The sequence below is a fragment of the Haemorhous mexicanus genome, chromosome 17, assembly GCF_027477595.1.
Source record: "Haemorhous mexicanus isolate bHaeMex1 chromosome 17, bHaeMex1.pri, whole genome shotgun sequence".
Taxonomy (NCBI): domain Eukaryota; kingdom Metazoa; phylum Chordata; class Aves; order Passeriformes; family Fringillidae; genus Haemorhous; species Haemorhous mexicanus.
In genome coordinates, this window is record NC_082357.1 from 5,559,204 (window position 1) to 5,571,267 (window position 12,064).

Consider the following 12,064-nt stretch of genomic DNA (forward strand, 5'->3'; position numbering starts at 1 on the left):
TATGCATTTTTAGATGGGAGGGGAAGGAAAAAATTAATAGAAAGAAAAGAAAATGTTCACTCCCCGAACATTTCCTAATATCTTTACTCTTTTCCAGCAATCAGAAACTGTCAAGACTAAAAAAAGCAACAAGTTACTGGGCAAAAACAGCATACTGCTGAAGAGCACAGTCATACAGGGGGCTGACCACCCTGGTAGGACCAGATCCATAATGGTCCCTTATCACAGCTGATGGGCAAAACAGCAATGAACAGAAACACAGATCCCAGGCACAGGGTGGCCACCTTTAGACCCTAACAACTGCACACTGGAATACAACATTGCTGGTATGCAAGCCTCTGCCATTGCCATAAGCATGTCCAGCACAGTGGGAGAACTGCAGAACATGAGCAAGTTCAAAGCAGCTCCCCAAAAGTCCTCCTCCTCTGCTGCATACCGGAGCAACAAGAGGGGGTGGCACAGCTGCCCCAGTGGCTGGACAGGGTGGCTTCCCCCCACAACAATGTGGTGGTTGCATATTGAGAAGTCTGTTTCTCTACTTAAAAATGTAATTTCTCCCTTCTTAAATGTTATATATTAAAATAAATAACATCATTTATTACCTTATCTACTAAAGATAGACGTATCATCTGTACATTTTTAATTCACTGTCTAGGCATTTTATGAAACCAATTTACACTACTAATGCCTGATTTATTTATCAGAAAGAATATTAACCTCCTAAGTTGTATTTGCAGTTTAAAACCATCACCAGGTTTTAATGTACTCTCACACTTTATCAAAATCTCCACCAAAGCTCTGCTGAACAGTATCAGGAATATGAGAAAACTCACTGAAATGCATGGGGAGGAAAATCTCTGTTGTGGGAATATACAACCATTCTTTTTTTTTAAACCTGGCAGAAATTCATCCGATTGTTGTATTAGGGTAACATCACATTTAGAACCCTAAACCAGAACTGTCCTTAGACCTTTACCAAAACACACATACACAGCTGCAGATGCCATATTCTTACATTGCACCTTGTGAAATCACCAGATGATCAAGATTAGAGCTCAGTGAACACCAATGATTATCCTACACATCCTTTGCTATTTACACTAGGAAAAGGGAAATTATGAAAAATAACCTTAATAATTTTCACAGATTTCTGCGTTTAAATCAAGTTCTACTGGAATGCATTAAACCACTTAACACACAACATATACAGCTCCAAGTTCTGTTTCCCAGCAATTTTATGTTTCATATCAAAGAGATGTGACAATATTAAAAAAAACTCATCACCTCTCCTAGGCTTCAAAATACTGCAGTACTGCTAAAAAAAAAAAAAAAAATCTATTTTGAACTTTCTCCTCATATGACATCCCAGCTCACTATCCACATCATCTTACTCTGGCTTGCAATATGCTTTGGAGTGCCAGCTGAGGGGCTGGTTCTGCTGCAGAGAAGCTGATGGTGTTCAGGACACCTGGAAGACTGTCTAGATCCACACTCCAGCATATATGTAAGAACAGGCTGAGGGAACAGTGTTTTTCCTTCCCCAAGTTAAGTAGGATGCTCCTGGCACACCTTCTCTGAGTGGCATCACTCTGCAGCTCACTTTACAGCTGCAGTCAGGGAGAACTCAAGTTGGCAGACAGTGAACATCCTGTTCTCCTAAGACATTTGATGCTACAGAGCATGATGGTTTTGCTTAAATCTTCACTATTATATGGGTCAGGAATGACTTATTTTGGTAATGTTTCAAACAGCTGCCAAACAGCAATTAAAAACATTGACTGAGCTATGATTACAGCATGGAATTTAAATTTTCTCAAAATTTATCACTTAATCTCCATATTTTTAATACATTTTTGTCTAACAAATATGCCCATGCTGTTACGCTGGACAATCAAACTGTGATATTCTAGATCATATCAAGTCCAATACAAAACAGTTTTCAAATGTATTTTTAAGTTCTGAAGAGAATCCCCAAGATTCTCAGACACTACAGTAAGAGTAACAGTGTCTTCCCCAAACTGGAAATAGTCACACAAAATCCATCTACTAATTTCCAGAAGCCTAATTATTTCTAGTGGAGAAAATCTCAGCCTTCTAGAGAATCTAGGCAAATCAAAGTCAGAATAAGACACTATTTCCAAGCTGACCATTCTTCATTTTGCTGGCAAGTCACACAAACCCTATTCAATGTTTCTAAACTTATAGAAATAGTTTTACTACAATCAGCAAGGCAAGATGAAAAACAAAGGGATTAGCAGAAATGTTAAAATGTTGCAGTCTAAGCCTGCAACAATATGCACAGATTATGCTACAGCCATTGCCCCTGATTAGGTGCATTTTCACTCTTTTTGCTACTATATGAAATTAAAATGCTATCACCACTGCAGCAAAATACATTAGAGTGACCAATGGAAATGTTTCAGAAAACAACACTATATATTTAATAACCTGACAAATAAGATAGCCCATCTCCAGCCCCCTTCTACTTGTCAGAACACTGTTCAAAAACTGTTAACCCTGTTGCCGGTAATGTCAAAGCAGTATGTAGCAGATTTTGAACATATTAGTACACATTCGTATTTCAGGGGGAAAAGCATACTTCCTATGGATTACTAATAACTTGTATTGGAAGCCACCCAGTATTTTACTCCTTCACAATCCACAGCCCTAAGCCCTACAGCCCCAAGATACAAAGTCAAACTAAACCAACTGATCTGAGGCACCTCAAAGAAAACAATGCCCTATTTTAAATTTATTATCATTCAAGAAGAATTGGATGCTTCACAAGCTTTAAACCAGTTCATTTTCACCCTTACTCCAAATATCAGATGATGTCATGCAAGATGTACTGGCTAAACTGGTTTAACTGCTACAGGCTGGATGCACTGTTTAGATTTTCTTGTGATAAATTACTTTGCAGCAATGAAACTGATTCGGTTAGTTTTAAACTATCTTCACCTGCTTTTTTAAAGTAGTTTGGGCTCTTATTGCTTCTCCTCACACAACTCGACAGCTTGCTACTTTACTTTGTTTAACTCCCTAGGAACAACAGGGAGCAGTTTTCACCACTTCCAAATTCAGTCAACAGCATGGAACAACTGGAGTGCTGAAAGGAAGTCTGAGATACACAGCTCATCCTGAAGAGTGTGGATCTGCACTTCCCTCTGCAGCTTGCACATTTTCCACTATTCCACTATTTCCACTTCTTCCCAGAGAGTTTACTAAATCTGACAACTTACTGAGAACCCACAGAAGAGATTTATGGAGGATGCACAGAAGGAACTCCAGACATAGCTGGTACTCTTCAGAAACCACCAAGGCTGCTCTCCTGGTAGGCATGAAGTGGCTGCTTAAGAATGATCCAATCCACATCTTCTCTCAAGGCCAAGCAAGCTGTTTCCAGAGCTACCAAACAGGATCATTATTGCAAGTAGGAGGCTAGGCCTGGTTCTTTGCTCTAGGTATAACCCCAGAATTAACCTAATTTTGCTCGTTGTCCACTGCATCATCATTTTTATATTCACTTGCTCGACCATCATCTATTTCACGGAAAACACTGGAGAGGGGAAGGGGCAGGAAGAGCACATAAACAAGCAGATACCTATAGCTGTATAATGAAATTAGTCTGCATATTTTCCTCTCAACACAGCCCCATTTTATCACCACCTGGCTAAAGGCAACATAGAAGACAACAAAGGAACACAGGGAAAAAGAGGGATATAGGCCTGCAAGAGGAAGGCATAGAAGCGAGCAGAAAAAGAAGTGAACACTGGGTTATGTATGCAAATGATATTAAATTGCCAGGAATTGAGAATACTAATGAGGACAAAATATGAGAGGGAAGCAAGCATTCAGAAGTTAGGCAAAAATAAGTTAAGTATATGAGACCAGTATTCCACAGTGGGTCTGAAATCTAGCAAATTCTGTCAGTAACGAGCAAAACAGGAATGAGCAAGGAGCACAAACTTTCAGCTGCATGGAAACAGCAAAATAGTGTGATTTTAAACTTTCCACATACACACAGACATGTTGGGTTTTTCCCAGGGTTTTTTCGTACATATGTTGCATCATTTCACCTGCAATTCAAGTCTCAATTTTAAATTGTCCAAACTAAGGGAAAACTTAAAGATGGCATTGTCTGAGAGGCTGCAGAGCTGACACAAGGACAAAACACAAGTGTGCAACCTCAACTACCAGTCACTGCATGTTCCCTGCCTGTGACACTGTGTTGCTAAGCCTGCGCTGGCTACTTCAGGAAAGAAACTTCCCTAATGAGAAACACACGTACCTATGGAACTATGGGCAGAGGCTGAACTTACAAAAAACCAGATTCAAATTATAAACAAGGGAAACTTACAGTTATTAAGCTGCAGTTATTAAGCTGCAAATGAGACTTTTCATGAAAGAACTCTACGCAACATGTAACTGTAGATTTGTATTAAGACGAGTTCTTTAAAGCTCAGGTATTTGTGAAAAGATGTTACAGAGGAAGCATATATAAAGTATCAGACTTGGATTCAATTACACTTTATAGAGCAACTCACTAGCAACGCCAGAGCCCTAATTCTTTGCATGATCAAGCAAACTACACACCCTACTTACAGTACAGAAAAAACTATTATTTATTTCTTCCACTAAATTTATTTAGCATACAAATAAACTCTTTAAAATTTCCATAGGATAATTTACTAATCACCACCCTAAACTGTTAATTTATCTAACACCCAGGCACCAACGGCTTGTCTGCACACTCCCACTCTGTTTCGGCCCAAAGGCAGCCAGAATCACATGCTCTTGTGCAGCAGAGAATAAATGAGGGGTGCACACAGAATGCAGGACCAGTGACAGAACTTGGCCAGGTAACTGTCAGCACCTGTGCTACCTCAAGCTGCCCTTCTTTTCCTTCCTGCCCCAATGCCATCACCACATTCACACAGCACTAAATGGGACTCCAAGCTGAACCCAATTAACAACCTGAACTGCATCTTAACCCCCCACTTTCTGTTTGTAATAGTCCCAGGGAGGTGCACTAGACCAACTGCTGGTGTGCCACATGAGGGGACAGCCAGAAGCAGCAAACACTGTGCTGTCCAAGTGTCCCTTCAGCTTTGGAAGTAGCTGCCTTCAGCTAGAGGGACACAACCCCTACTGAGCTCTGAAATTTAAAGTTTCTCTGTCCACATATCACTACTGCCAAGCCCCAGTAAGGCTAAAGCTGATTACTGACACCACGGGTAACAGGACTAAATACACAGGGGGTGACAGGTGACAAACAGCATTGCAGGGAGTACTGCAAGCAGGTGAGGCTGCATCCATCCCCCTGGTGCTGCTGAGTGTGTACCTGGCCCTTACTGTGGCTGGCACTGCTGCCTTCCTCCTTCATGCAGAGATTAGGTTTCCTTTCTAAAGCAAATGTCTTCAACCCTTGTGAAGTCCAAAAGCCCTGTCCAGTAGTACTTTCACTTACACAGTGTCCATAAGGTCATCATGGAAGAGTAAATTAGTAATAAGGGAAAGGGGAGAGGGAAAAATAGAGACACGAAAGGAAACATTTAAAGTACCATATCTGATTCAACCCTGAAGAGTTTAATTCCACACTTTGATTACCACATCTAAAATTGTTATTTCACTCTTTTAAAACTGTTCATCTAGTGTAGCTGTACACAGACTAAGGAAACCTTCAAGTAATTTCAAATCAAGATGTGCAGTTTTCCACTGTGCATTCTTCACATGCCTCCTAAATCTAATGTGATCACTCACTGAAGAATGGCATCCAATACTGCTCTGTGCATGTTAAAATTAAGGTAACTACATGTTATTAAGCCTTTTCCTCACTGCTTGAAAACATCTCTAAAGAAAGCACTAACACCCATATATTAAGATGACAAACATTGTTTCACACATGAAATTAACATATACCTATGATGTCAACTTTTAATAAAAGTTAGCAATAAGCTGATCTCTGCAGTCCAGTAAAATTAACATTTAAGATGAAAAGAAAAATCAAGTATGGGAAAAAAACCTCCACAGGCTAAACTTTTCTGGTTTTGTTTTTACATAAATGGACAGTAAAGTCTCAAAAATTACCAAGTTTGTCATATCAGCTGGAATCAGCTGTGTGTGGTCTAATAGATTACAAATAGATTTCTGAGACAATGATGTATTCTTAGTGTCACTATGCTGACATGTGCAGAGACTCTTTCCTCCAATGGAAGTGGTCCTCAGCATGATTTTCACAACCATTAGTGATTTCTGCATGTATTTTGGACTCCTGTATTCCCAGTGGCAGAGGGGGTGCAATCCAGAGAAGTTCAGGACACCCTTAAACTGCATAAAAATGTCCAGCATGTCACAGTGAGCCCAGCATGGCAGAGCATCCAGCCCACAAAATTCAAAATAAACACAGTAAATACAGTCAATATTCTAAAGGACTTAAAAAGGACACTGAGAAAATGCAGTTTACTAATGACTGTCAAAACAATCTGCTGGAAACTGTAAGCCACAAGACACTAATACTTGTATATATACAAACAGGAGGTATATTTTGAATCAACTCCTTTTATGTATTTGTCCCATTGTATAGAAACACCAACCTGGAGATTTTACTAAAAGAGTACTGAAGAGTAACTTAGATAGTAAATAAGTTCTAGCCATTGTTATATGAAACAGACACCTATGTTTTAAAAAGCCAGGTTTTATGTAATGACCATCTAATATTGAAATGTAATCTCACAGTCACTGTGACAAACTTCCACTGAAACACCTTCTCTCCTCCCAATTTCAGTGGTTTATTTAGCAGAAAAGTACATGTGCTAAGTCGATTGTCCCGTTTTCAAGCAAAATATCTTGTGCTAGTGTGTATTTATATCAGTCTTGACCAAAACGGCTGTATGAGAATTGTCATCTTCACAGCCAGGCGTTCTAAACGATATTTAGGTAGTTGGTGATTTTGACCTCCAAGTCAATCAGTACGAGTAGCCAGCTCACTGTGGCCGTCCTTCCTTTGGGAACCAAACCCCGCCGTACGTCTGCCCAAAATAATTTCACAGCGTTGAATTCTGATGGAAGGTGTTGTTCCGAGGAGGGGAGGGCGTGCAAAAACAACACCACAATGCAAAAAAGAGAAAGAAAAAAAAAAAAAGGCCCCGCTAAAGGCACCAGTGGAGACTACACCGGACGGGGGTAGGGAACATGCAAACGTAGTGCCTCCTTTATGGAACCAGCGCAACTGCATGACGGTGCAGGATGCGGGCCGCGGGCTGTGCAGGCGCTACACATGGCCAGCGCTGCCCGCCGACCCGCGCAGGCCCGGCCGGCAGCGGGTTCTGTAAATAACCCTCGGAGGAGGGTTAATTAAAAATGGCGAGCAGCATAGCTGCCTGCATACAATGAGCGGCCGGGCAGGGCAGGGCTGCAGCCCCCCACCCGCCCCGCCGGGGAGCCCCGCGACAGCAGCAGGCAAAACCCTGCCCCGGAATCACGGCAACTACTTTGACCGGACCCCCGTGGCCCCCGGGCTCGCCCCACGCCCGGCGGCAGGCTCCGAGGGTCCGGGGGCGCGGGGCTCCTTTTGCAGCGGCGCCTCCCCCGCGCCCTCCCCCTCCCGCGGTGGAAATTCCTGCGAAGCCCCCCGGGCCGTCTCCCCCCGGCCCTGCACCGCAACTTTCCCCGGCGTCCCCCCGCAGCCCCGCCGAGCAGCGCTCCCCGCGCCCCGGAGGTGCCGGGGCCAGCAGGAGCGGCCCGGGCAGAGCGTGTTTACCACGGAGAGCGGCCCAGGATCCCCGAGGGGACGCGGCGGTGGGGGAGCCCCGGGAGCGGGGCAGAGGGGCGAGGGGGAAACTCTCCGCGGAGTTGAGGGCGCGGGCCCTGGCCGGCTTTACCTTCCATCTCCATGTCCTCGGGCTCGCTCAGCTGCTGCTCCCCGGGCTTCTGGTGCTGCTGCTGCTGCTGATGGTGGTTCATGTCGGGCTGGGGCTGGGGCTCGGCGGCGGCGGGCTGGGCCTTTCCCGCGGGGGGCTGCGGGCCTGTGTCGGGAGGGGAAGGGGCGGAAGAGCGGCGGGGCCTCGGCAGCGGCCGGGACTGGGCGCCCGGCTCGGGGGGCTGCGGCGGGGCTCCGGCGAGTAGGGAGCGGGGCGCCGGCGGAGGCAGCGAGACGCGCACGTATTTACTCGCTATTCGCCCAATCTCGGCGGCGGCACCCGGTCGGGGAAAAGGGGCTGGGAGGAGGGTCCGGCCGGGGGCGGCGGCTTCCCCGGGGGCCGGAGGGGAGGGGACCGGGAGGGGGGGACGGGAGACCCAGAGTCAGGGCCCGGCGGCGCCCGGCGCTTCCCCTTCCCCCGGCGAGGTGTCCGAGGCGCTGCGAAGTCGGGGAGGCGCCGCGGGGCCCCTGCCGTGCCCTCCCGCCCCCCCCGGCGCCCCGGCACCGCCGCTGGCCGACGCCCGGCTCGCCGCTCCCGGCCCGCGGGCCGCCCCCGTCGCCCGAGCCCCGGCGCGCTGCTGCCGCTCCGCCGCCGCCAGCGCTCTGTGCCTCAAAATGGCGGCTGCGGTAACGCCGTGAAATGTCACATCCGCATGAGGGGGAACAGCCCGCAGCCGGGGAGGGAGGGAGCGAGCGAGAGAGGGAGGGAGGGAAGGAACAGCGCCCCGGCCGCCGCCACCGCCCCAGGAGGCCGGAGGGGCGGGGACAGGGGCCGGGCGCCGCTGCCGCTGCGGCCTTCCCGCGGGTCTGCTGCTACCTGCGCGGGGAGCCCTGTGGCCGCGGCGCTAGGCTGCCCGCCGGGCCCTTCGCGGCCGCTGCACCGGGCAGAGACCCCGCTGCTCGCCCCGGCTCTGGCTGGCGGGGGCCGCGCCCCGTGCTCGCCGTGCGGGCCCGGGCGGGGAGCGGAGGGAGCCCCGCACGGCCGCGCACCGACACCGGCCGCCTCGCGCGGGACCCGCGGGGCTCCGTCGCCTCTTGCGCCCGGGCCCGCGGGTGTGTGGCTGTGCGGTGCTCATGGCGGAGGCTGCCCCGCACGGGGCTGCAGCCGGAGCCGGGGCTGGCCGGGCCGGGGGCTCTGGGCCGGGGTGGGCCTTGCGCAGGGCTCGGCCCCGTCCCCGGCAGGCACCCACTGCCGCTTGTGCGGCATGGCCGGCGGGTAAAGGACGGGTTTGTGTCATGTGTAGAAAGGGAAAAATCTGCGGTAAACAAGACTCTTCTCGCCTGCACGCCGCTGTTTTTTCATGGGCCTTGTCCGGAGGATGTAGTGGCTCCCAGGGAAGAGACCTGTCTCTTTTCCCAGGATGGATGGAGAAGGCAGGAGTGCGGGTGAATAAATAACTGCTTGGTCCAGGCTGCTGTTAGAGCAATGAAGGAAGCAACTTCATTTAAGGATGAAAGTGTAGTTGGAAGGCCGTGCAGAGTTCCATTAAACAGTCCAGTGTTTACTTCAGGATCCTGGGAAACAGGCAGCAGGATAAGCTCCAAAGGGAAGGACTCAGAACATGCAAAATTGGGACTCCTGAAGGGACTGAAAATGTACCTAAGCAGACAGTGCTGGTCTGCCTGCAAGTAGATAAATGAATTTTTCAAAAATTACTTTTTTTTCTAGTTTATAAAATGGGCAAAGCAAAACCAATCTGAGGGGAAAATTCAACATGTCTGTCTTCTCAGCAGCACAGGAGTCTACAGGGGTGGGCAGGGGAGGAAAATAATTTCCAACTGAGGCATGTGAAACCCTGCCTTAAGAAGTAAGTTACAGGTCTAGAAAATGGAAAAATAAGCGAAGACAAGGATAGTAGTGGGAGGATCAGGTTTTACAAGCACTTAATTTGATAGTTTGCTTCTCAAAAAGTATATTCTGACTTTCCCTGTTCCTCTGAATTTTCAAAAGCTTTTTAAAGGAAAATTAATTGCAGATCTGGAAATTATTTGTTGGTATTGACCTAGGCAAAAAACATGACAAATCTGCCAAATCTGGGTTTACACTATGTCAGCAAAAGAGGGAGATTAGGACAGACGTTCAGACAGCGATTGATGCACGTATCTTTAGTCTCCTCATGTCCTAAACTTTGAATTCCCTACTGCCAGTCTTTCCCTATAATTACCTCTCAGAACAATTACTCTTTCCTAACAACTTCCATTCCAACCCCCTAAATCATATACAGGTTTAAACTCATCCCTTCCAAGTGATTCCCAATACAGGATGAACCAGTATGTCACAACTGGAAGGTGGCTACAGGTTATTATCTGATTTTTCAGCCATGGACACTAGGCTTGTGGGCAAGAATGAGTCCCTAAAATTAACTGTAGGCTGATGTTATCATAAGCCTTAGGAACATTATTTTGTGTGCAAAACCTCTTCTGAGCTTTGGTTCATTCTAAGGTAGATTGTAAAAATTGTGCAAAATTCATCTGTACAAATCCTTTACTGAGGAAAAGTGTAAAATGTAGTATTGAAGAGAGAGGCAGGAATTTTCCTGTCATTAGCTGTGTGTGAGAACAATGCATCATCAGTTTCTGAAGGCAAAATATCAAAATCCAGCACTTGACTATATATTCCTAATTTAAGTCAACTTTATCTTTTGCGAGTCCAGCTACAATAAGGTCTAAAGTACCTTAAAATGTTTTGAAAAGACATATGAAAATATGTCATTTATATTGTGCAAAAATAGCAAAATTCTATTAGGAATTGATTGAAGTATTTATATTTAGGAGGGAATAAACTTTGAGTATATAGTAATGTTAAATGCATTTATGAAATAATTAAATAGGCATTTTATACCATCAGCTAGTGATTGTAGCAGTGTGATTTGATTGTTTCTAAGCAGGAAATAGAAATCTTATTAACTGTTGAGGTGAAGTCCAGATCTCAACATATGCTAACACTTTGTCCTAAATACATGAATAATACTCCTGCTGAATGTTCCTGACCCTTTAGCACTCCCTCCTGAAATTTTCTGCTCTCCAGCACAGGACACAAAGGCTCTGTCCTTTGAAGGAAAGGATGGTCACCTTTATACAACCACCTGACCATGTCAATGCTGCCAGCACTTCACACTGCCTCCATTCCAGCACTGGTTCCAAATCACTTACTCATCCAGCTGATCCAGAAATGCCTCCTATTTTCTTACAAATCTGTTTCTGCACTGCACACCACATCCTCCAGTGGCTCCTGTCCACTGTAGTTCTGATGGCAAATTCCTTGTGCGGGAAAGTTGGGCAAATCTCTGACATGGGTTAGTGATACTTAAAAAAACTAAATACCATTAGCAGGAACATTGTGATTAGAGTCTAGGTATTCGTTCCTTTCATTCTTGTCCTTGATTTTTCCCTCCTTCCTTTCATTTCTTACACCCACTAACAGAATCTTCTCTGAAATTTGGCCTCTATCCTGTCTCCCAGCTCTGTCCCTCTTTGCCCTGGTGCCCTACAGAGCTCTGGGCCATCTGGTGAAGCTGCACCTGAGCGTGGGATTTAATCTCCCAGGTCCAGGCATGGGGCAGCAGGCAGAGGGGATCCCCCATGTATGCCCGGGTCAGTAGGGCTGGGGCTGGCTGCAGCCTCTCCTCATTCCCTCCACATTAGTCATCCTAATGAGGAGTTAGAGGTGCTAGTGTCTTTAAAATGCCATTGAAGCCATGAGCTTTGTTTTGCGAGGCTGACCTGCTCCCCAGCCTCCCTGAAATGTAAAAATAAATGCAAGTCGGGCTGTTTATTTTTAAAACACTCACAAACTCGTGTCTGTGTGCCAGGCTGAGCCTTCGGGACCCAGAGAGAGCCCCGTGTTCCCTGTGCCTCTGCCCTCCAGGGGAGAGATCCTGACCGTGGCAGAGCCAGAGGTTCATCCTGTCCTGCTCTGGGGTACCCCCATCTTCAGCAGGGCCTGATGGCCACGGCTTAGAAAACTGTGGGAGGGAACTGCAGACAACTGGAGGAAAGGAGGAGGGTGCTCAGCCCATCCTGTGCCCTGTGGCAGAATCAGGCAGACCAGGCATGTTTCTGCCAGCCTGCTTGTTTCCTCCCTGCTGCAGGAAATCTTGCTTCCCACTTGGCTCCATTTGCTGCCCTGGCTCCAGCCTAGATGGC

At 46.8% G+C, this 12,064-nt stretch overlaps 1 protein-coding gene across 2 annotated transcripts in view; it reads right to left on the reverse strand.

The window, feature by feature from the left end:
• Positions 1-8,297, reverse strand: part of USP7 (ubiquitin specific peptidase 7) — a 72,014-nt gene extending 63,717 nt beyond the window's left edge. Inside the window, exon 1 of one of the 2 annotated variants that reach the window (XM_059862154.1) lies at positions 7,881-8,297. In XM_059862154.1, the coding sequence (XP_059718137.1) occupies positions 7,881-7,962 (82 nt within the window). In that variant the 5' untranslated portion in view covers positions 7,963-8,297. The remainder of the gene's footprint in view (positions 1-7,880) is intronic. The other variant, XM_059862155.1, reaches the window with a different exon arrangement.
• Between the last annotated feature and the right edge of the window lie 3,767 nt (positions 8,298-12,064).